This window comes from Eumetopias jubatus, unplaced genomic scaffold, assembly GCF_037043125.1.
Source record: "Eumetopias jubatus isolate StellerSeaLion01/CBP00866 unplaced genomic scaffold, mEumJub1_p1.0 scaffold_6, whole genome shotgun sequence".
NCBI classification, from domain to species: Eukaryota; Metazoa; Chordata; class Mammalia; order Carnivora; family Otariidae; genus Eumetopias; species Eumetopias jubatus.
The window spans coordinates 107,637,810-107,663,241 of NW_028274812.1; the positions used below are offsets into that span (position 1 = coordinate 107,637,810).

General features: G+C 44.6%; 1 protein-coding gene across 4 annotated transcripts in view; it reads right to left on the minus strand.

Moving 5' to 3' along the window:
* Positions 1-924: 924 nt before the first annotated feature.
* BICRAL (BICRA like chromatin remodeling complex associated protein) overlaps positions 925-25,432 on the minus strand; it is a 69,853-nt gene continuing 45,345 nt past the window's right edge. For 3 of the 4 annotated variants that reach the window (XM_088023983.1, XM_028097468.2, XM_028097469.2), the window contains 7 exons: positions 13,506-13,611; positions 12,594-12,694; positions 10,789-10,850; positions 9,472-9,617; positions 8,075-8,169; positions 6,386-6,488; positions 925-2,309 (listed from right to left, as the gene is read on the minus strand). In XM_088023983.1, coding sequence (XP_087880109.1) covers positions 1,522-2,309; positions 6,386-6,488; positions 8,075-8,169; positions 9,472-9,617; positions 10,789-10,850; positions 12,594-12,694; positions 13,506-13,611 — 1,401 coding nt within the window. In that variant the 3' untranslated portion in view covers positions 925-1,521. The remainder of the gene's footprint in view (positions 2,310-6,385; positions 6,489-8,074; positions 8,170-9,471; positions 9,618-10,788; positions 10,851-12,593; positions 12,695-13,505; positions 13,612-25,432) is intronic. The other variant, XM_088023984.1, reaches the window with a different exon arrangement.

Consider the following 25,432-nt stretch of genomic DNA (forward strand, 5'->3'; position numbering starts at 1 on the left):
GGTACACACACACACGTGGGGGGAGGGCACGTATGAAATACCGTTACGTGGCCTTCCCGATGATGGGAGAGACCGGCTGGTTACAATGACACTGAGGATGAAGGGAACAGCAGAGGTGGGATGACCTGGGGTAGGAACACAAGGAAGGAAAATGGGGAAAGTTCCCTGAAAAGAAATATAAATAAATAAAGCAGTAAGTCATGTTCACTAATATGAACACGGGCCACACACAGACCATGACAGGGCATGTCCTTTGACTCTCAAGTGGGACTCCCGTGTCTTAGATCTTTTCTTTCAGTGGGGGGGCTGGCTGGTTACTTTGGTTTGTCCGTGTTTTGGTAATGATTGCTGCCGGGGGTGGGGGTGGGGGTGGGGGTGGTGGGGTGACTACTGTTCTCAGACAAGAAGCATAAACAAGGCCAAAGTCCCCTTAAAGTTTAAACTGAAAAATTACAACACAGTTTTCAAACGAAAGTGCTTTAGACGCTTGGCTATTTGTGGGAGAGGGGCCAGAGAGGTTAAATGAAAAGAAACCCAGCAACAAACAAAAACATATAGCATTATGTTGACTATATCCAATTAGAAAATGCGAAAATGCTTGTTTTTTTTTCTCAATAGTTCACATATATATATGCTTTTACATATATACATATTATATTCCTCAAGGCTCTATCCCGGCCTCCCCTGTACACTGTGCCACTTAACTGGTTTCCGTTTTCCTTTATTTAGCCTGATGAAATGATCTCAAGTCATGCTGTTGCAACTAAGAACAGAGAGAGCATTCCCTAGATGAAACTCAACGCGCATCGGCTGAAAAGCGTGACGCTTTGCTCCGGGAGCGTCAGAAAAGCACTTGAACGATGAGCAAGGAAACCCTGCAAATGCCCTGCTTGTGCGCTACTGGCAGCTTCGGGGCGCGGGGGGGGGGGGGGAGTCGTCCTTGCGGCAACCCTGGCAGAGGAGCTCAGAGATGGCCTGAGGGGGCATGACCCGGCGATCTGCCCTCCCAACAACAAGGACAACAGACCCCAAACGGCAAAACTGGGAGATGCGGTGGGCTATTCTTTAAAAAGTAGCTTCTATCGGTCCTGTTTGATTTTCTTTAATAAGTCTTTTCCTTTCAAATGACTTATGATTGTCAGATTTTTACCCAGGGCCAAGTGTACTGTGATCTCAGCGGTGTTTTGTTTTGAAAAATTAAAACAAGTAAACAAACACAGAAATGACTATAAGCACTTTCGTAACACTTGAAATGTGTCGGGCCTATCAGACTGCTTTCTAACAAAGATTCGTTTCGCGAAGGGATCTCCCTGTAACCACGACGAGTATTGCTCTGAAACAAAGAATGAGATCGAGATCAGAAAGGACAACCTGTGATGAAAGATCAAGCTGGCTGGAGACAGGAGACCACTTCCGTTTGCTTTTGCCAGGAAAGAATGTAACTTGTCCGGGGCGGGGCCTCGGGGCGGGGTCTCGGGACGGGGCGGGGTCTCGGGACGGGGCGGGGAAGGGCTGAGGCTATTAACACTCTAGGATACTATTTACAGCTGCTTCTAAAATGGAGTCCGTTTCTACAATGCCTTCACTGTGGTCCGGGATGAACTTTTCCAGGCAGTTTTCCTGCGAAGCCATTGGAGAAAAGTTGGGGAAATCCAACTCGACAGAGCCGCTAACCGTGGGGTCACTCTGGGGCTGCCGCCCGGCCTTTTTGAGTTCCAAGATGTTCTTAAACGTTGTTTCTAAACTCTTGGTGAGCTGGAGATCTGGCTGGGGTTCGCCCGACCCTTTCATGATGTCTGTGTGTAAAACTTCATTCTTTGGAGAATTCTTCAGAGTTTTGTCCTGGAAGGAATTGTTACACGTCATCTCCAAATGAGACTCCCCTAGGATACTGGAGAGTTTGCTGTCAGTACCATGGTCCAGTCGGGATGAGGATTTTCGGGGCCCTTCGGGGCCGGGAGGGCACTCGCTGGCCTTCACCGACTCCCGCCTGCTGCTTTTCTCTTCGGACGCACTCCGGTACTGAGCTAAACCCGCCTTGTCGAACTTTAGCGCCCTGCCGAGGCATTCAGTTTTTTTAGAAATGTTTCCTTCTGCGGAGACCACGAGGTGATTAGGCACTAGATGAAACTGGTCATGATTCGTGGGTTCTGCCATGCCTGGTCTGGCTCGGTCTCGGCTCTGGGCCTTGGCCGTCAGGTGGAAAGAGCTGGTTGCTTTACTGCCGTGCTGGTCACTCCGGCCAAACTGCGTCTCGTGAGCAGCTTTATCAAGTTTGAAAGAACAACAGAAATCAGCCTGAAAACCCTCTGGAAATGGGAACAAAAAGAACACTGAGTGAACGCGGGGGTGGGGGTGGGGGTGGGGGTGGGGGGAGAACTCTACAACAGACACCCCAGTGGGTCGGGTTCAAGCCCGGCCCAGCGAGCCAGTCTTTCATGGCCAGGAACGCGCGGTGGGGGGGAGGGGGGTGCACAACGCTTGAGGGGGCTTCCTATAACGGTAGCCAGGGCTTCCAGACACGAAGCTTAACCTCTTTGACAAGGTAGCTGCTTGGTGACACATGGAAAACCAGATGGGCCAAAAGTTCCGCTTTGTCTTGATCTCTTAGTGTTTTTTTTTTAATTTATTTACTTATTTATTTAAGTATTGGCTACACTTGGGGCTTGAACCCACAACCCTGACATCAAGAGTCGCATGCTCTACCGACTGAGCCAGCTAGGCGTCCCTCTTAGCGTTATCTTTAGCTCGTTTTTTATTAATGGCTGCTTTGAAACAGTCTGAAAACAAATTTGATGCTGGTATCAGCCTGGTTTCTCCCTTGGAGCAGAGGGCCCGGGAATGAGGCTTTAGGGCAGGGGTGGGGAGTGGACACAACTGCTTGTCTTTGGGTGATGGCACTTCAGTCCTGGTAGACACGTGTGAGGGGACCAGGCGTTATAAAGCTGCACTCTGCCAGGAGCACAAAACAAATGGTCAAATGATATCTCTTGGAAGGACAATGGCGTGTGCAGTAACCAGGTCTGTGAGTGAGCCCTGCACTGTGCCAGGCTTGAGGAGCCCAGGGTGGCAAGAGAAATGTTAGGGGGATGTGGGAGGTGGAGGGCACAGAGGCAGCCTGCTGTCACAGAAGGGCAGAAAAGGTGAAACAGGGCTTCGATGACATCTGTAAAACCAAAATGTCAATTCCTTCACCAAATCACAAAATGTGAGATGTAGGGGACACAGCCTTCACATCTAAAAAGAAGACTCCACCCCCCCCAACACCGGCTGTGCGGGCACCAGATACGGGGCTGAGGCACATCCGTGTCCTCGGCTGGGGGCTGGGACAGTGTATGAGCCTTTATCCATAACGCCCAATTCGTCATAAGGCAATAGAAGATTGCAGGTTCTAGGAAAAAGGGACAGAAATATATCCTACATCATTCTCTTCCTTTCTGGAAAGAGTTGCGGATTCTCCTAGCTACACAGCATTTCTTTCAGACTCTCCCTTTAGACCGAGTGTAAGGATCATTTATTCTTTTGAGGGATTTCATGAGCCACACTAAACATAAGGCAGAATCTTGATATTTAAGAGTCAGAAAAGAAGTTAGGGGAATGGAAATAAAGCCACTGGAAAATAACAGTCTAACAGTAGGGGGATGGTTTATTTATTTTCTTTTTTTTAATTAAAAAAATTTTTTTAAAGATTTTATTTATCCATTTGACAGACAGAGACACAGTGAGAGAGGGAACACAAGCAGGGGGAGCGGGAGAGGGAGAAGCAGGCTTCCTGCCGAGCAGGGAGCCCGATGTGGGGCTCGATCCCAGGACCCTGGGACCATGACCTGAGCCGAAGGCAGATGCTCAACGACTGAGCCACCCAGGAGCCCCTTTATTTTTTTTTATTAAAGATTTATTTATTTATTTGTCAGAGAGAGGGAGAGGGAGAGAGAGCATGAGCAGGCAGAGGGAGAAGCAGCCTCCCCGCTGAGCAAGGAGCCCGACGCAGGACTCGATCCCAGCACCCTGGGATCATGACCTGAGCGGAAGGCAGACGCTTAACCGACTGAGCCACCCAGGCATCCCTAGGGGAATGGTTTAGCTAAATTCTCAAATTAATGTATTAAAAATTGATTAAATATTATTTTGAAGACCCTAGAAAATGTTAAGAACTTCAGATGTGTTAAATGGAAGAAAATTAGAACAAAATCATATGTAGATATGATTTTAAGTATACATAAATGATGTATGCAAATGGGAACCAGAACTGGACAAAAACTGGGAGAAATAAAAACTTTTTGTTTATAGGATGGTGCAAGTATGGTAAAATTTATACTCCACGAATTGTTATAATGTTATTAGATTTAAAAAAAATTTAGAGGCCAGAAAAAAGTAAGGAGGATTTTTTTTTAAAGTTTTTTTAGTTATTTATTTGTTAGAGAGAAAGAGCACAAGCAGGGGGAATGGCAGGCAGAGGGAAAAGCAGGCTCCCCGCTGAGCAAGGAGCCCTCCCAGGACCCTGGGATCATGACCCTAGCTGAAGGCAGATGCTCAACGGACTGAGCACTCAGGCATCCCAGGGAGGATTTTTTTTTGAAGATATTTATTTATTTATTTGAGAGAGAGAGGGAGAGAGAGAGAGAGAGAAAGCACAAGCGGGGGGGGGGGTCAGAGGGAGAAGCAGGCTTCCCACTGAGCAGGGAGCCCCATGCAGGGCTCGATCCCAGGACCCCAGGATCATGACCTGAGCCAAAAGCAGATGTTTAACTGACTGAGCCACCCAGGCGTCTCTATTTTTATTTTTAAAATCTTTTATTTATTTGAGAGAGAGCATAAGCGGCGGGAGGGGCATTGGGAGGAGAGGGAGAAGCAGACTCCCCGCTGAGTGGGGAGCCCTACACGGGGTTCAGTCTGAGCCACCCAGGCGCCCCAGGAGGATTCAGTTTTATTTTATTTTTATTTTTTAATTTTAATTTATTTTTAAAAATTTTATTTATTTATTTGAGAGAGAAAGAGAGAGGAAGAGCACACAGAGGGAGAGTGAGAGAGAGAAGCAGACTCCCCACTGAGCAGGAAGCCTGATTCAGGACTCGATCCCAGGACCACGAGGTCACAACCCAAGCCGAAGGCAGATGCTCAACCAACTGAGCCACCCAGGTACCCTGAGGATTCATTTTTAAAAGGCAGAATGTGTTGGGGGACACTGAGCATGGAGCCTGCTTAGGATTCTTTCTCCTCTGCCTACTGCCCCTCCCCAGCCACGTGTGCGCGCGCTCTCTCTCTCTCTCTCAAAAAAAAAAAACCAACAGCACAAAAACAAACAAAAACCCAGCCATTGCAAGAAGGACACTTAGACCCTCCTCTGTCCCCCTGAGAGCAGGAAATAAATCTCCCACGTGAAAAGTGCCCTCCCTGTACCAGGAGAGAGAGACATCCTTATCACCAGAAATAGAGAATTCAGGGCCCAGAGGTGTAGAAACAGTCCTTATTAGTTTCACTAATTTACTACTCCAGTCCAAATTCTGTTTAGAATTCCTTACTAACTGAAGCTCCCAGAGTTAAGTCTTCTTTATCCTGTCAATTTCTCATAGATTTATTGTCTCTGTCTAAAAAGTGTAAAAACTGCCTGCCTTGGTCATTCTTTGGGTTTCAGTTTCATTACTGGGCCTCTGTACACATGTAATAAAACTTTTTTTCTCTCCTATTCATATGTTTCATGTAAATTTAATTTGTCCAGCTAGAAAAACCTTGGCCGGAGGAAAATTTCTTCCTGCGCAGTCGGTGGGAAACTGCGGGGTGAAAGAAAGGTACTTAATGAAGCATCTTAATTTATGAGCTTGCGGGCAGGGCCCCTAAGGATGCCTTGCACGTGGTAAGACAACTCGATAATTTGCTGAGGCTTAAATGCTTCCGGGAAGGCTTCTGACTTAATTTAGTTCTCTAGGGGCACCTGGGTGGCTCAGTCATTAAGCGGCTGCCTTTGGCTCAGGTCATGATCATAGGGTCCTGGGATTGAGCTCTGCATCAGGCTCCCTGCTCAGTGGGAAGCCTGCTTCTCCCGCTTCCACTCCCCCTGCTTGTGTTCCCTCTCCCGCTGTCTCTCTATCAAATAAATAAATAAAATCTTAAAAAAAATAATTTAGTTCTCAAGAAATAGAGAAAGAATGTTTATAATGGGGAAACACAATCATATAACGAATGTGGAATTCCAGCTTGGATTTTCTAGACTATGGACCTTCTCACAGTATTCATGCACTGTTCTCGCTCTGGGTTTTTTCTCCCCAGAATGCATTCTGTACCTTCAGGTTTCATACCCAGCGGTGGTTCAGAGAGACTCCCCACAGGCCCACGGCCTGGAACCCTGGCAGCACCTCTCCTCTACTTTTCCTCTGACGTTTCTTACCAGGATCTACAAGTGCCAGACGCTTGTCTCGGGACAGAGAAGCTCTTTCCTCCTGGTTGAACATCCTGTCAATCATCACCATCTCAGCAGAGGGGTTGATCCGCTGAAAACGAAGAGTCTGGTCATTTCAAATGCCTTTTTAACAAAGTGCAAACATCCCACTGCATCTTTGAAACAAACGAAGCAACCAGACCTGAAAATTTGGTGTCTAGGTTCTAGTAGCATCCCATTTAGTCCCATTTATCCTTGTCACGTAGGGATGCATTTTTTAAAATTGCATTTTTGGGGAAAAGGTGATTTACACTGATTTCTAGAGAGCATGTGAAAACTAAGCCTGCCTTCTTTGCTTCCTCGGCCTGTCTCTGCAGGCACCTGCACCTAGCAGTTTAATAGACTCTTACAGAGTGATTTTATGCACACACATGCATTGACATTCATCTTGGTTTATTTCTGCACGCAAATGGTAGCAACTGTACACACTGTTCAGTCTTATTTCCCCCTTCTGCCTAACAATACGTTAGAAATCTTTTCATTAGGATAACATGTTTCTTCATATTCTACTATACTTTCAATGTGTTTTTTAGTAAGGCTTTCCTTAAAATTATTTTTTGCTCTACAGAATTGAAGCTTAAATTATATTGTGAGTCCTATTTAACATGAAAATTCATAGCAGATATAAGATAACTTGAGGAAATAAGTGGTCCTTTCCTCAAAAATGGTAAGAGTTAAGTCTTTTTGATATCTCAGCATTTTTTTCCTGAAATGGTTGTCAATGTAAGAACAACATTCCAAATTTTGGAAGCATAATTTTAAGTAAATATAAATAAGTAAATATATATATTTAACACACACACATATTTTATACTGTATTGTATATGTATATAATGTAATTCAACTAAGCTCCCAAGGTACATTTCAAAGTTGATCTTAAATTGGAAACTGCTTGTAAGAGGCCAATTTATAAGTGAAAGCCTGTATGATTTCAGAATTGCTTCTAAAATCTCAGAATAGGTTTGGTCTTTCTATCATTTCCTGAATTATCTTCTGTCTCTAATTAACCGGAGCTTTAAAACTAAGTTTAGTTTCTATTTGGAATGATGAAAACGTTCTGGAATTAGACAGTGGTTGATGGTTGCACAACCCTATGAACATACTAAAAACCATCAAGTTGTACATTTTTACATCATGCATGAACTTTATGGCACGTTAATGATCACTCAGTTTAAAACAAGATAAAGCTAATTTTAACACTTGTCATCACCTGGTCTTTTCAGATGTTACTCTGAACAGTTTTCCCCACACTTCTGGGCTGGTGAGAGGTAGCTGACAGCATCAGAGTATGCATGGGGGCTGGGGTCTCAGATGGTCCTGGTCTGTCCCCTAGCTCTGCTAATTGCTCTCCAAACTGATGTAGGATGTTAGGCAAATTACTTAACCAAAGCCCTGGTTTCCTCACTTGGAACCAGGAGAACCATAGCATGCATTAGGTGTGAGCGAACATGTCAAGTGCAGCGAATGCCAAGTGTCAGGAGTACCAGTCAGGTGGAAGGTTTTCTACAATCTTCAGTATCTGTGCCTTTGAAATTATGTTGGGAGAATGTAATTCCCTGAAGTTTTTTTCTCTCTGAATTACTAGCTGTGACCTGTGGGGTTTTAAAAAACAAATATGCTTAGTAGCATGAATTTTACCATGGCATCTTCTAGAAGCAGGCATCTGTATTTGTTAAGCATAGCTTGGGTCCTTTTTAGGAGCTGAGTGGCAACTGTTTCAAATTCACTGTCGACTTTAAAAAAAGAGAGAGAGAGAGAAAATGGTAAGAGAGTGCAAATCACTCACTAGGTCTTTTCTTTCTCAGGACCGAAATGCATTACTCTTCCATTACTCAAACATGTCTTGCCTGTAACAATCTTCTCTTCTTAGGTTAGCTTTCCTTGTTTAAACGTGTTTCTGCACTTTCCCTCACTGTCCACTGTTAGGTGACTGGGCAACTCATCCCAATACTAGCTTATTTTAACTTTAATTAGGAGGCCAAAACCAGAATACTTTTAACATCACCGATAAAAGGAAACCATATAGCACAGACATGCAATAAATATCAATGAATAGAGAAGGATCTGTTGGTCTAGATGGTCAAACCTCCACTCCCTTCCAATGGTATGAAAAACGGAAACAGTTGAACAAGAAAGTCCCATAGTCTGGGCTGGGCGGATCAGTTTTATGTAAGGACACAAACTAGTTCATGACATCTTGCAGTTCACAGTGCTGCGGCTCCGTCCTTTGCCTGCCAGTCTCCAAAGGTTTTGCATTTTCTAGTCACTCCGAGTCTTCACATCCCTGTGTCATACTGGACCTGGACCGTACTCCCTGGACTGCCCAGGGAAGCTCCCAGGGGACTGACCGGGACCGATCTGCACTCAGATCAGAGACCGAAGCCAGGTCAGCACGGCCAAGGGCAGCTGAGTCGCCTGACTGAAAGCAGGGGAGGGGAACTGATGGAGTCTAGGCTTGCGAACGGGGTGGGGGGAAGGAGGGTAGAACTAAGCGGCACAGCTGGGAGGGGCAGCAGGGCCAGGTCTCAGAACGGGCAGAATTCCAAGCTGGCATAAAGGGGCCCTTATCCTTAGCATTTTTGCCAGTTTCTTGACCATACAGCAATGCCCTAGACTCACTTTGGAGCTCGAAGAACGGTTGTGGGGGCTAAAGTATCTATCTCATTCATAAAACTGCTGGTAGCAGCTAAGGGGTCGCATTCTGCCCAAACACGAGAAATCACTGTGTAGAGTATTGCCTTCAGGGCCATCCATCTGCAGCCAGCTGTCCAAACAATGTTTTGGGTTCAGTGCCCCCGGATTGGTCAATAAAATACTCTGACATTTGGGTATCCCCTCACCGAATACTGAGAAGAGTAAGTCACAACCCTAAAGAGGGATCAGGAAATTGAGTAAATTGGGAATAAGTTAGGTCTACAATGAAAAACACAAACACGACTACTCTCTGGGAGCCCCGGGGCTCTCGCTCTCCTGTGGGGCATCCATAGGATGGTGCGTGGTGTGACAGGGGCACTCTGGGGGGGCAGCCTGTTTACCTTTCTTCAGGTCTTGCTCCGTGGGCATGGAGCCCTGGCACACGTGGTAGGAGAGGAGCCTCTGCACCGCCTCACTCAGTGATCGGAACTGACTTTTGTCAGGTGTCACAGCGTGGGCTTGGTCCCTCTGTAACTGCTGGAGAATGCTTTAAAAGAGAAATTGCCAGTGTCAGTGGAGATCCATGGTAGGAAATCTAATCATGATGGCTATTTGCATGCCAAGAAAATAAGATCTACAGGAACGTTATTATTCACAGGACAGTGGTTCTGTGTTTTCTTCAGTTTTATACTTTGTACACCATGGTGGGAGTAGAGTTTGGTCGAACTGTCTCCACAGGGGACTCACACTATGACCATGGCCTCAAAACCACGGTGTTGCCACCAACCCCTCACATGGGGGTGCTCACACAGATCTTGGCAATGCCTGACCATTGGCCAACTAAACTTATGCTAATATTTCTGTCCCAAACACAGGAGTTTATCAAACCACGCTTCTCCTCAGAGACCCTTTGGCCAATCAAAGGGTATGTGGTATGCTAAAAAGACAGAGAACTATTCTCCCTGAGAACAAAAGAGCAAACAGTAGACTCAAACTGTATTTGGTACACAGTTGATCCTTCAACAACATGAGGGGGTTGGGGGCACGGACTCCCCGCACAGTCAGATATCAGTATGTAACTTGACTTTTCCAAAACTTTACCAAGAGTCTCCTGTTGACTGGAAGCCTTATTGATTACATGGTTGACTAATATATATTTTGTATAGTATATGTATTATATACTGTATGCTTACAAAAAAGGAAGCTAAGAAAAATGTCATTAAGAAACTCGTAAGGAAGGGGCGCCTGGGTGGCTCAGTCGTTGAGCGTCTGCCTTCGGCTCAGGTCATGATCCCGGGGTCCTGGGATCGAGCCCCACATCGGGCTCCCTGCTCGGCGGGAGGCCTGCTTCCCCCTCTCCTGCTCCCACTGCTTGTGTTCCTGCTCTCGCTGTGTGTGTGTCTCTCTCTCTGTCAATTAAATAAATAAATAATAATAATAAAAAAAACTCGTAAGGAAGAGAAAATACATTTACAGTGCTGCGCTGTATTTATCAGAAAACATCTGCATATAAGCAGACCTGCAGAGTTCAAATCCATGTTGTTCAAGGGTCACTGTATTTATGGGTCCCAATAGAAGCAAACTGTAGGAAATTATTTTCAAAGCATATTTTAAAAAATATTACATATATTATTATAACCTGACTTCTGTTGTATAGTTATTGAAGGTTAGGAACCTAGAGAAATGTTCAAAATGAGTCATTTCCAGGGGTCACTCACAAAGCTCCTTTAGTTAGCTGTTTTGCAGCAGGTCGCTTTTGTCCTCCTGAGTGACTATCCACCTAAAGACAAAACACACCTCTTGTTACTCCCTTCTGTAGAAAAAATATGCAGAATACAGTTACACATAAAGGTCACTATGTTGTGAATATTTTCAACTCCTTATCAAGAGCATAGTCTAAGAATGTAGAAGGTGTCCTGCTAAAAAATAAAACAAGCAAGGCCATAGACCCATGTAGCAAAGTCATACTGTGTTCAAGATCATGGAAAGCTGTGCTATCAGTTTCTTGGAAGGACTCAGCTTGTATTTAAAGCCTGAAACCCCAACTCTCTAAATGTATCATTAGATTTTTGGAGAAGTATATTTTGTGGGTACTAACTCCATGAACATCTGAAAATTCAGTTGCTGTTACAGTCTAGGTGTATGATCTAGTAGGGAATCTCTTTCTTTCTTTTTTCCTTTAAGTAACCTCTAAACACACAACCGTGAGATCAAGAGTCGCATACTCTACTGACTGAGACAGCCAGGTGCCCATAGTAGCACTTCTTATATCAATGTTAAGGACACAAACATGACTTAAGTCAGAACCTGAGAACTGAACCAGATCCTTCACTGGGTATTCTAGGCAGGCAGAGACTATAACAAGTTTCAAACTATTAATTGGTGTTTGATGAAGAAGAAACTAAGGGCTCCGTAAGCTGAAAATAAGATTTTTTTCCTTCCTTTTCAGATCAGTGGTTGGGTTAAAAGACCACAGGGATTGGGTATTTCATAACATTCCTGGTTGCTACAGCAGAAAAATAAAAAAACTCTCAGTATAGAGGCACCTGGGTGGCTCAGTGGGTTGAGTGTCCGACTTAGGCTCAGGTCATGATCTCGGGGTCCTGGGATGGAGCCCCAAGTTGGGCTCCATGCTCAATGGGGAGGCGGGGAGTCTGCTTGTCCCTTTACCCGTCCCCCCCGTCCCATACACTCACTTTCTCTCTCAAAGAGATAAAATCTTTTTTTTTTTTTTTTAAGATTTTAGGTATGTATGTATTATAAAGATTTGACAGAGAGAGAGAGAGCACAATCAGGGGGAGGGTCAGAGGGAGAGGGAGAAGCAGACTCCCCGCCAAGCAGGGAGCCCAATGTAGGGCTCGATCCCAGGACCCTGGGATTATGACCTGAGCCGAAGGCAGACGCTTAACCAACTGAGCCACCCAGGTGCCCCAATAGATAAAATCTTTAAAAAAAAGAAACCTCTCAGTATAACTAGGATGAACAGATCCAGGGGCGCCTGGGTGGCTCAGTCAGCTAAGCAGTCAACTCTTGATTTCTGCTCAGGTCATGATCTCAGGGTCATGAGATCGAGCCCCACGTGGGGCTCGGTGCTCAGTGGGGAGTCTGCTTGAGATTCTTTTCCTCTGCCACCCTCTCCCCCTCCCTGCCACTCACACGTGCGTGCTCTCTTGCTGTCTTTCTCAAATAAATTAATTTAAAGAAACAAGAGGAACAGATCCACTTTGGCTATGATAATGAGTGATCAACAGTAAACTACATTTTTTTGAGTACCTTCTATGTATTGACTGCCAGTATAGTATTAATTCATGAGGAAATGACAGTGTTGTAATGTGAGAAATAGAACAGACACATTAATCCCACAAACATGAACATAACACGGCCTGGCTGAGGGGAAGGTCTTCAGTGAGCACACTTTTGGGGGCAGATGATGCCAGGCAGCAACTACCAAGCTGAAGATGACATGACTACATTTTCTCTCTATGCTCAACATTAAGAAGCAGCTATGCAAACTGGCTTCTACCTGCACAGCTGGCCGGCCAGGAGATGATCCAACTACTTTTTCCTGCTGTGGTTGTGCAGTTCCTAAGGACACCGGCATAACTTTGCTTCCAGAATCCTGCCCTATTAGAATGAACACATAAGACAACAGGAACAGTCAAGCAAGCCTCTTATATAACCCGTAGAGTCCAATGTATATGGATTACTGACCATTCTGAAAGGGATTTCTTTATCATGGATGCTTGCTCTGAGGGAGGAGAGCAGGTAGTACATTCATCTACAAAAGCTCTAAGGCAGAGGTCAGGGTTAGCAAAGCCTATTTAGGTAGTAAATAGAAACAAATACATAAATAAATGGTAGTAAATAAAAGCTGTCAATGCTACAGTTTCAAATTATCTAAGGTCTGAGGAATAAGCCTCAAACCAGTAATCTGTCAGTATTACCAAACCCCCAAAACACTCATAAATTAAGGGATGGAGGCCCAAATAGGGGGCTGATTAGGAGTGTTCCTGTTTTTGTCTTTTCTAGTATTTATTGAGCAGTGCAGATATTCAAAGTATTAGAAGAAATGGAAGACATAGCCCACAATATTTTTAGTCTTGGGGGGGATTCCAAATATACATAAATAAAGGGACATGAGGATAGTTACAAAGTCACCTGTGCCATATGGTACTAGATTTTATTGTTTCTAAGCAGCACATTTTTTCCATATAATTTAGTGTGTCATAATTTAATTAGAAGTGTTTTTTTTTTCCTTAGTAGTACATAAAAGGAAGGTACAGATGCAACATGGTCTGTTATTTGGGTAGAAAAGATACAGGAGGCAAGGTCAGAGTGGGCATGAGGTGGAATGGGAAAGGTTGCAAGCAGGATGAGGGATGGGTTTGGGGAGACAGGGGACAGCAGAGGGGAGCTTACAACAAAGGCTCCTGACCTGGCAGTGGGGTGTTCAGGAGGCCAGGGATCTGCGTCTGCCTCAGGCCATCTGTGGTCTTGGAAGCAGCAATGGGGGAAGTCTGATTCAAACTTTTTTTCTGAGCCTGTGAAAAATATGGCCAAGATGAGAAGTTAATTTCATGACTAAAAGTTTTCATAGATTAGCTAAAACACCAATCAAGCCTGTTAATGCCTACATGGCATCACTTCAGTTTAGACTACAAAGCGAAACAAGAATTTTACTTTACTCTCCTATCACACTGGGAGGATTGCAAAGAGCACCCTTTAAGAATCTATGGGCATGGGGTGCCTGGGTGGCTCAGTCGTTAAGCGCCTGCCTTTGGCTCAGGTCAAGATCCCAGGGTCCTGGGATCGAGCCCCGCATCGGGCTCCCTGCTCAGCGGGAAGCCTGCTTCTCCCTCTCCCACTCCCCCTGCTTGTGTTCCTGCTCTCGCTGTGTCTCTCTCTCTGTCAAATAAATAAATAAAATCTTAAAAAAAAAAAGAATCTATGGGCATGTTGAATTTTCTGGATGCCATTCACAGGGATGCTGAGTTGATACCAGACTGCTTTCTTGCCCCGGAACTGCTGTGTTGGTGGTACTCAGATGCAAAGGCTGAGCCAGAAACTCAGTTTCTATCCCTAATAGTTTCTGTCCCCAGTAATTTTCCATCATGCCTACAAGGATTATAAATCTGACTAACAGATCCTATATGGGGTCTGCATGGACTCTGAGCACCTGGTCAGGGCCCAAGTGCCAACCCCAAACCTACTGTCAGCACTCACTGCTTGCTGTGTGTGTCACCCCGCCGCCGGTATGTCTCTCGTTCACGTCATATCAACATCACGTGTACTTGGGAAATGTAATTTCAACCGAATATTAGCCTGAGGAAAACACTATTAGATAAATTAATCTGATTTTTTTAAAGATTATTTATTTATTTATTTATTTGAGACAGAGAGAATGAGAGAGAGAGAGAGAGAGAGAGCACATGAGATGGGGGAGGGTCAGAGGGAGAAGCAGACTCTCTGCCGAGCAGGGAGCCCGATGCGGGACTCGATCCCGGGACTCCTGGATCATGACCTGAGCCGAAGGCAGTCACTTAACCAACTGAGCCACCCAGGTGCCCTTCTTTTTTTAAAGATTTATTTATTTATTTATCTATTTATTTATTTATTTATTTATTTGAGACAGAACGAGAGAGAGAGAGAGAGCACATGAGAGGGGGGACGGAATTAATCTGATGTTTTAATGGGTGTGTGCTTCTTTTCTGTAAATGAAGAAGATGAATTGGATGATGTTTAAGGACTGGCAAGTTCCTTTTAGCTCTAAAAAAATCTGTTATCCATTTATCTTTACTTATTTTTAAAGATTTTATTTATTTATTTGACAGAGAGAGAAGCAGACTCCCCCGTGAGCAGGGAGCCCAATGTGGGACTCGATCCCAGGACCCTGGGATCATGACCTGAGCTGAGGCCAACTCTTAACCAACTGAGCCACCCAGGCACCCCCATTATCCATTTAAAGTAAGATGATAGGGGCACCCGGGTGGCTCAGTTGGTTAAGCTCTGCCTTCCATTCAGTCATGATCCCAGAGTCCTGTGTTGGGTTTCCTGCTCAGCAGGGCTGAGGTGAGGGGGTTTGCTTTTCCCTCTCCCTCTGCCCCTCCCCCACTCATGCACATGTACACTTGCTCTCTCTAATAAATAAATTAAATCTTAAAAAAATAAAGTAAGATGATAAAGGGCTTTTAAATTACTTTCAATTTTTAACCTTCCATGTCATTATCACTTCATAGTGCAGTAAGTTTTCAGTTTTTTCTCTAGTTTTATTTATTTTATTGTTTTGAAGATTTTATTTATTTACTTGTCAGAGAGAGAGAGCACGCACAAGCAGGGGCAGCGGCAGGCAGAGGGAGAGGGAGGAGCATGCTCCCCGCTGAGCAGGGGACCCGATGTGGGACCTGATCCCAGAACCCTGGGATCATGACCTGAGCTGAAGGCAGCTGCCTTAACCGACTGAGCCACCCAGGTGTCCCTCTCTAGTTTTATATTTTGTATATCACAAGTAGGTTTAGAGTTTAGTCCAACCATCCCCATGGGGGACTTAAACTATGACCTTGGCCTGATGAGAATGTTCCCACCAGGGGTGCCCAGGTTAAGCATCTGCCTTCGGCTCAGGTCATGATCCCAGGGTCCTGGGATCAAGCCCTACATTGGGCTCCTAGCTCAGCGGGAAGCCTGCTTCTGCCTCTCCCACTCTCCCTGCTTGTGTTCCCTCTCTCGCTGTATCTCTCTCTGCCAAATAAATAAATTCTTTAAAATAAAATGAAACAAAATAAAATAAAATAAAATAAAATGTTCCCACCAACCATTCATATGAGACCTTGGCAATATCTGACCATTGGCCAAGTAAGCCCATGTTAACATTTCTATTCTAAACAATTATTTGAAACAATTAATTATTTGGTTCCCCTTTCTAATATAAAAATGGAGAAGGATTTGACAGTACCCAAGAAGGACTGGAGGAGGTCATTACAAAGTTGGAAATGGTCACCTTGCTCATCCTTCCATTAGCAGGGAAGGTCAGACCTGCACCATTCCAGGCAGACAGGTAATACATTCTTAGTAACAAAACCACAAGGGGAACATTTTCCAATGTTCACAGCATTTCCACTAAAACGTAACTCCACTCTCCTACTGTAGGAAGCTGTTCACACAGAGGACACTGGGGTTGTGGGGAGGCCTGGGGCAAACAGTGAGCACAGGCCTTCCTCACAAATACTTCCAGGGGATGAACACTAAAGGCCACTTCGAATAAAAAACAAAACAGGTAAAAGTTGGAAAAATGCGGTTTAACAGGGCAACGCTATACACTAGGTGGGATTCTGAACTAACCAGATCCACAGATGAATAGATGAAGCAGAGTGAAGATGTTCAAATGACCATAGTCCTTACAGCAGTGCTGTTAGTACACGACAGTTTGGGGATTTTTTCCAATGTGCCTAGTTCACGTAGAACAGAGAATATCATCCTTATTGCTTTACCGCACACGACTTTTTTATTTTTATTTTTTGTTAAAGATTTATTTATTTATTTATTTGACAGAGAGAGAGACACAGTGAGAGAGGGAAGCAAGGGGAGTGGCAGAGGGAGAAGCAGGCCTCCCGCTGAGCAGGGAGCCTGATGCGGGGCTCGATCCACCCGAGCCGAAGGCAGATGCTTAACGACTGAGCCACCCAGGCGTCCCGACTTTTTTTTTTTTTTTTAATAAAAATGGCATTACCCAGCCTGATCCTCTACCTTGTTAATCAGACATGACCTAAAATGATTTATAGCTACTAAACAGATGAATAAAACAAATTCCATGCATACATTAGTAAAACTAAAAGAAAAGCAAGGGAGAGATCACTACAAAAGCCAGGAGAAGGGCCGAGGTTGGGAAGGCCTATGGAGGGGGCTGGTTTCCGGGACTACTGGAAATATTTTATTTCTTGAGTGTTCACATGGATGGGAATTTGCTTTATAATTCTTTGTTAACTGGGGGCGCCTGGGTGGCTCAGTCGGTTAAGTGTCTGCCTTCAGCTCAGGTCACGATACCGGGGTCCTGGGATCGAGCCCCACATTGGGCTCCCTGCTCAGCGGGAAGCCTGCTTCTCCCTCTCCCTCTGCCTCTTCCCTCCACTTTGTGCTCTCTCTCTCTCTTGCTCACTCTCTCTCACAAATAAATAAAAATCTTAAAAAAAAATTCTGTTAATTGTACGCTGACGTTTTACGTATTTTTTCTAAATGTGTTGGCTTTCACAATACAGAAGAGTAAAAGGGAAAAAAACCCAGAACAATCTTATGCCAAAGCCTGAAAATTCAGCATCAAATTGAGGGTATGAAGCACTGTTGTGTCTAAAAACAAGGATACTCTCTGAAGGGGCCACCCTTGTCTGAGCACAGTTGGGAGTGATTTATAGTCCCCTTGCCCACCTGTCTGCGGCTAAGCATTGGCACCAGCCGTGTTTTCATCCTCTTACCACTGCCTGTGCTCCTCACTGGACCCCTTCCCTTGGGGCGACTGCAGAGGTCGGGATGGGGTGGCCAGGGCCAGGGTGGCGGTAGACCAATCAGGATCCAAGGGGGGAACCTGTCCCGGTCCCCACAGTGGAATCACCTCAATTCAGCGGCTCTGTATGTTTGGAAAGCCCCACTGCCTCAGGACTGCTTTGTCTCTAGAAGTTCACTGGTTGTGCCCAGCCTACTCATTCCCAGGCAGGCCTCTTATCCGTCTGGTTCCCTGCTGTGTTCCCAGCACTGGAACAGGCCTGGCACCATGGTAAGTGCACGGTAAACAGTTGTGAAATAAACTGAGTGCAGTGGAAGTCATGGGCGTCTGTCCCTCCCTCCCGGTCCAGCAACCCCTGCGCCCCCAGGAGACAGCAACTTTCCCCCATTCCCCAAAACTTCAGGTTGCTTGCAGTTGACAATCTTTTCCAGAAATAAAATTTATCATTCTATTGTTTTTCTTGAACTCGTAGAGAAGACTTACTCTTTAAATACATTTTCTAAAATATATATAGGGGCAGTTGCGTGGCTCAGTCGGTTAAGCGGCTGCCTTCGGCCCAGGTCATGATTCCAGGGTCCTGGGATCGAGCCCCACATCGGGCTCCCGGCTCAGCGGGGAGCCTGCTTCTCCCTCTCCCGCTCCCCCTGCTTGTGTTCCCTCTCTCGCTGTGTCTCTCTCTGTCAAATAAATAAATAAAATCTTAAAAAAAAAAAGAATCCATTTGGTATTATTTGAAAAGCAGTTGTCTTTAAAAAAATAAAATACATATATATATATTTTTTGTATCTTAAAAAATATATATATATGGGGCAGCTGGGTGGCTCATTCTTGTTAAGCGTCTGCCTTCGGCTCAGGTTATGATCCTGGGGTCCTGGGATTGAGTCCCACATTGGGCTCCCTGCTCAGCGGGGAGCCTGCTTCTCCCTCTCCCTCTGCCCCTGCTTGTGTTCCCGCTTTTGCTCTCTTTCTCTGTCAAATAAATAAATAAAATCTTAAAAAAAAAAAAATATATATATATATATTCTTCACAAATAGATTAAGGATACTTTGTTGAGAACTTGGCTCTAAGAACTCTGCTAATATCAGTATGCATCTTAATTCTTTAGATCCTATGGATTATCTTGATACCATATACACATATAGAAAAACCCAACAAATCAAAATATTTAATGTGTCAATTCCCCCTTCTGTGGTACACTTTGAAAGAAACCAATTCCAACCTAGCAAGACGAGATTCATCCTACAACAGGCATTTACTGAATGAGGGAGACGTTTGGAGTCTCCCCAGCCACACTCTCGTCTGGGAGTTGCCCCATTGCCACAGAAATGGGCTGGAGCCGGCAAGGTTGGAGAACACACAAAGATGTGTGACCTGCCAGAGGCACTGAGAGCTAAACTTCAGGAAGGGAAGGAGCACTTTTTCTTCCATCTAAAAGTGCCAAGTCTGGGGTGTCTGGGAGGCTCAGTGGGTTGAGCGTCTGACTCTTGATTTTTGCTCAGGACGTGATCTCAGGGTCGTGAGATGGAGCCACACATTGGGCTCCACGCTAGGGGGGGGAGTGTGCTTGAGATTCTCTTTCCCTCTCCCTCTACCCCTCACTACCCCCAATAAATAAATAAATCTTAAAAAAATAAATAAATAAAAGCACAAAGCCTGTCAGTGGAGCAGTTTATCTACCCAGAGGGGCACTTTTTCTTAATTTGAACAAAGGCCTTGGATAGAGCAGCAGAGACCCTGTCCGGCTACTGCCTCACATCCCCTGTGCCCCCGCTCCTCTGGACGCGCCTTCCTGAACCATCATCCAGACTCTCCTGGGAATTTAGAGTGGTGGTAGGGAGTGGATACCCAAGGGCAGTGGTTCTCAAATGCAGGTTTATAGGCTAGTTGCATCAAGATCACCTGGGGAACTTCAGAAATACCAAGTTTCTGGGTTCCATCCACAAGGTTCAGAAATCCGATGTGGGACTTAGGAATTTACAAATCTAAAAAGCTCTCCAGTTGATTCTGATGCATTGCTAAGTTGTGGAAACCACTGCATTTGCCAGTTTCTGTTAAATGCTTGGATAATAATGTAGAGCTGGACTGGGGTGGCCATTTTGGTGGAGAAGAAGAGTGAGAGAGAACAATGAAGACAGACAGAAGGCCATGATATCTTGAATAGGTTAAGAGAATAGCAGAGAGCCTGATTTCTGACCTTATAAGGAGATACACTATACCTCCTGGACATTCTCCCTTTTGGCTAAACATGTTCGGATGAGTTTCCGAGAGCTGAACCTAAGGTACCGTGACTGAGGCGTGTGGGTGTCAGCGGCGTACACGGCACTGTGGGCACCACAGGAAGGTGGCTGAAGGACACCAGCACAGTGTCCGCCCTCTGAAAGCTGACCATCCAGCAAACACCCAGGCCCACCCAAACGCAACTGAGCAGTGCACTGTAATTCTGGCCTCCAACCTCAACTGGGCCCTCATGCCTGTCCAGCAATCCTTTCTTTCCCCTAGCCAGCTCCTTTGCCCATTTTCCACTGAATGCTATTTCATTATCTTCAAACCCGTAAGCCAGGTGAGAGCTTGTTCAGCTCTTTCCCGCCACAGCTACAACCTTACCCACATCCCCATTCTACCTTTCCTTGCTTCTGCTACAATGGTGGACGCATCCCTCCTCTCTTCTACAAAGAATCCCACCAGTGCTCTGGAATTCATGTCCGTCTCCTTGCCATCAGCTCTGAAAAAAGCTCAAGCCTTTCCCATATCTTAAAAAACAAATTCCCTTGACCCTACCCACCCTGTGGCTATCAGTCACCTTCGTTTTTCTGAATGTTGTCTACTCATTACCACACCTCCCACTCTCTCCTGGGTCTACTTAAGTCTGGCTTCTGCACCTAACACTCCAGGGAAACAAGTCTTACCAAGGTCGACAGCTGTCTCCTTGTTGCTAAATCTGTCAGAAACATTCTGATCCTTACCTCCACTGGCTTCTCAGTGGCACTTTGTTCTGTGGACCTCTGCCCTCCTGCCTGTAACATTCTCTTTCCTTAGCTTCCAAAATGCTGAAGCGGAAAGGTTCCTCTTCTCTGGAACCTTCTGAGTCTCACTTGTGGACTCTTCTTTCTGTGTCCATCCCCTAAATATTGAGGTGCTTTGGGGTTCTCTTCTGGCCACTTTTTTTCTTTACTCATGCACCCTCCCTAATCCATTTCACCCATTTGTACCACTTCAGTTACAATTTATAGGCTGGTCAGTCCCACTGAGTCCACATTTTGGTCTTATGCTTCGGCGACTATAGCTGTTTACCGTACAGCTGGATTGTCCCCTGGGTTGTGAGACTTGACGAACATATCCTAAACTCCTAACTTCCCTTCAAACAACAATTTCTTTTCATGTTCTCTAGCTCAGTGAAGCTGGTGTGACGGTCAAGAGTCTATGTATCATCCTTATTTCTCCACGACAGCCAATCAATCTCAAATCCATTCCATTCTCACTCTCTCTCGTGCCACCAGGCTGGTGTAGGGCTTCAGTATTTCATGCTTTGATTATGACACTGGCTCCTTAACATGACAAAGGTCCCGTATGATTTGGTCCTTGCTCGCCTTTCCCGCCTAAATCTTCTGCACCTCACCTGAATAGGTCTTCCTGTCCCCTCAGTATCACGGTCTCTTCTCTCACCAGCCTTTGCACGGCTGTTCCTACTGCTGGAAAATTCTTCACTCAGGCCCTTGCTACCTGGGTAAGGTCTCAGTCAGAAACCACTATTTCAAGGAAACCTTCCCCAACCATCCCATCTGGGTTAGAGGCTTCTTTTCTGAGCCTGGCACTCTGGATTACTTCTACCAGAGCACTGAAAACTCTGCACTGTGGTTGTCAGTTTATCTGTCTGCCTCCTACCCTGCAACAGAATGTTGTCTCCCTGGGACTTGGCCCAGGGCTGGCTGTGGCAGGTACTGAAGTACTGCTGAAGGAAGGAAGGAAGGAAGGAAGGAAGGAAGGAAGGAAGGAAGGAAGGAAGGAAGGAAGGAAGGAGGGAAGGAAGGAGGGAAGGAAGGAGGGAAGGAAGGAAGCAAGCACTGTCAGTGATTATGCACCCAGTGAGCACTATGAACAAAAAGTGCAGAGAAGATATCTGGGGTGACTGGAAAAGGCTTCTTTCTTTTAGGGGCTTTGAAGGGGCTCCGAAGGACAGGAAACATTTCTACCTGCTAGGAAAGGAAGTTTAATGAATACCCGTGTCAGTAAAGATGTGGGCTCACAATGAGGGAGGCGGGGAGGAGGGGTCAGCCTGGCTAAAATGGAGGGTTTCCAACCAGAGAAGCTTAACTGCCAGCCAGGGGTTTGTACTTTCTCTTGTGGCGATGGGGAGTCTCAGATGATTTGGTTCAGGTCACCAAGCAAATGTTTTAGGAAGATTAATGTGGTAGAAATCTGCCTTTACAAAGAGGCCGAAGGCAAATCAATCACCCAGATAATTGCTAAATTTGTTGATGTGTTAGGGTCAGAATGGGCCTTGGAAATCATCTAGCCCAGTGCTTCTCTATCCTGGTTGCTCTTTAGAATCACTTGGGGAGCTTCTGAAAAATGCTGATGCTTACAGCCCTTTCTCCAGACCTTAAATTTAAATCAGAATTTATGAAGGAGAGGCCCAAGCACCCATATTTTTAAAAAGCTCCCCAGGTGGTTCAATTGCATAGCTAGAGTTCCTCATTTTAGAGAAGAGAAAATTAGGCCTCAGAGAGTTTAAGATATAAACTTAGATGACCAAATCAGTCCCTGGCAGAGCGGGACCTACAAGCGAGCTCTGATTCCTAACCCAACTCTTGTTTTTTCCATGACACTGCAGTCCCTCTTAAAGTCTAGCTCGGGGTAAGGATGCATAAAAGGAGAGAAATGGGAATGCTGTACTAGCAGAGCCAGCTGGCAGGTAAAATCTGCCTTTCTGAGCAATTTGGCCATGCTCTGAACCTCCATCTCCTTGACTGTGAAATGGAAATAGTCACTCCTTGTAGCCCCAAGGTAAGGCTTAGCAATAATATGGAGAGCCTCTGGCCACTGTACCAGTTGTTAATAATATGATCATTACTTTTATTATTATTGGAAAGAACAGGTGTGAGGCATTCAAAGACGAATCTGTACAATTTAGTAACTTATTAAAAGTATAGAAGGTGAGGAACAAACAACACCTAGATTTCGAAGCCTGGGTGTCTGAAAATCCAGTGGCTCCGCTGTCAGGTTGGCAGGCTGAGCTAGAGGGAGGAGGGAAGTAGGGAGGGGCAGGGAGGGGCTGGAAAGCAGGGTGGGTCCTGCTCTCAAGGGATTTTTTTAAAAAATTTTTTTTATTGTTCTCAAGGGATTTTTGATCTACTAAATCTTCTAGTGATCTAAGGAGATTTGGACTTAAAATAATTTACTTTTGCTTAATAGGCTAAACTCTTGTAAATTGCCTGCTTTAATCGCTGACTTTTGAATATTAATCTATTTACAAGAAAGTTTAAATCCTATAAATTATCTCTGCATTAAGGGATTTAAGTTCACAGAGCTCTCTGGAGGAATGGCTGATTCTAGGTCCAAGGCAAGGTGAAAATCAGAAGACATGAGCACCATATCTTGGGCCACAAAGAGCTCAAAATAGATGGGGCAGCATCAAAAGGATAGGAGCCAGCTTCAGCAGGCCTCCACTGACCACATTTGGGACATTTTAGGCATTAAGAAGAATAATGAAAGCAACAGACTGCAACACTAACTACAAAATGAATACATGATCTTTTAGAGAAAATATCTAAATATCACAGATGAATTTATATGTCTGGCTTAGCCTCAAAATGATATTGGGCAGAGGGAGAGTTAGCCGGGGACGGATGGAGTAAGTAAGCACAGCCACGAGTCAGTAAGCACTGAAGCTGACAGCCCCAAAGAGAGAGAGAGAGAGGGAGGGAGAGAGAGCGGGAGAAGGAGAAAAAGCTCTTCTTTATGGAACAGTCCCAGCCAAATACTCTAGATAGGATAATACAGTTAGAAAATCACCGTTTTGCAACCACCAATGTAATATTCAGGTGAGGCTCACTTATGGAGTCGCAAATCACGAGGTGGGGGTGGGGGGAGGATAGTCACATGGTCCCAAAGCACTATCCTAGCGGTCATTTCTGCTTTACAAAGGGAAAAAGGTATAGGACCTGGAGGAGAAACCTGGCAGAAGCCACCTTAACCAAGTGATCACACCCAGAACCACCAATAACAGGCCCACCCGACACTTTGTTTCTTGCCAAAACTGTTTAGCTTGCCTCTGCTCATGAGGACACAATCAGACAACTCCACACTGAGGCCACTCTACAAGACAAATGATCTGGGTTGCTCTAGCCTAGAGACGTGACAACAGATGAATCAGTGCCCTCTGACTGGATTCCGGAGTGAAACATTGTTGGAAAGGCCATTATTAGGTAGACTGGAAGAAATCTGATACAATTTTACTGTATTACTGTTAACTTTTCTGGGTGTGATAGTGATATTGTGGCTGTGTTAAAGAAGGTCCTTGTTCTTATGAGATAGCTGGTGAAGTATTTAGGACTAAGGGGTCATGACATTAGTAACTTACTTTCGAGGTGGTTCAGAGAAAAAAGAGTGTGTGTGTGTGTGTGTGTGTGTGTGTGTGTGTTTGTGTAGAGAGAGAGAGGGAGAGAAAGAGACACACAGTTAAAGCAAATGTTGCAAAACAATGGGTAAATCTAGGTGAATGCGTTCACTGTACTCTTCCAATTTTTCTGTGGGTTTGGGAAGTTTTCACAATACAAAAGGTGGGGTGGGGACTTTTACATTCATTCTATAAGAAGCTGGTTACATTGGTTGCTTGCAGAGAACTGGGTGGCTGGGGGACAGGAGGAGGGAAATTTTCACTATTATATATACCTTTTTGTACCTTTTGAATTTTGAACCAAATAAATGTATTTCCTATACCAAAACCAAAATTTGTATTTAGAAACTTATTCCTCCCTAGAATTAACCCTTTCTAGGATCAAAACTTGCTGAGTTAAATTTTCCCGAATAGGTAAACATGGAAAGTCCCTGTAACGGTGTTGTTTATTATGGTGTTTTTGTTTATTATGACATTCTATAAAGTAATTTGTACAGAAATTATAAAGTAAAATAGAGTCACTGTGAGTGTTTCTGGATGTCCTGGGGCTTTAATGTTAGATAACACCTCAACATTACTTTTCTAACTCATGCTGCCTCCAAGGCTGTATCCTCCTTATTCCAATACGCCTGATACCTTAATTGTTCCAGAAAACCTACAGCAGTAACACACTTGACATAATACAACTGACCTAGTTCCCAATACCTTTTGGCATTAAAAGTCACAAAAAAGTTACTTTGGAGCTAACAGTGGAGGCTTCTTGTTACCTTTGGATATTGAAACTTTTGGGAGTCAGAGAGATTTTTCTCCTTAATCAAGCCATTACTTATACACAGAAAATAAAAAAAAAGAGAAAGAAATCATGCTATGGCTGATTATATATAATTAATTACAACAACAAACATAAAGCAGAACTATACATACTGATATAAAATGATCCTCAATTTATGTAATTAAACATCCATGGTATTTTGCAGAGGTAAGTAGGTCTATGTGATATTTGTTACCATATGTGCAGAGGACATCTCTGGAAGAATATAAAGAACCTAGAAATGATGGCAGCCTCTGGGAGGGAAACGTGGGGACTGGTGGGAAGACTTACTTTTCACCGTAAACTATTCTGGAACTGTTTTAAGTTTTTACCAACTGCATGTTCTACTTATTTTTAAAAAATATATAGTTTTGATAAATGCTGTCCAGGTATCATGTCTTCTATGTGGGGCAAGTTTTTATTTTTTATCTTTATTTATTTAT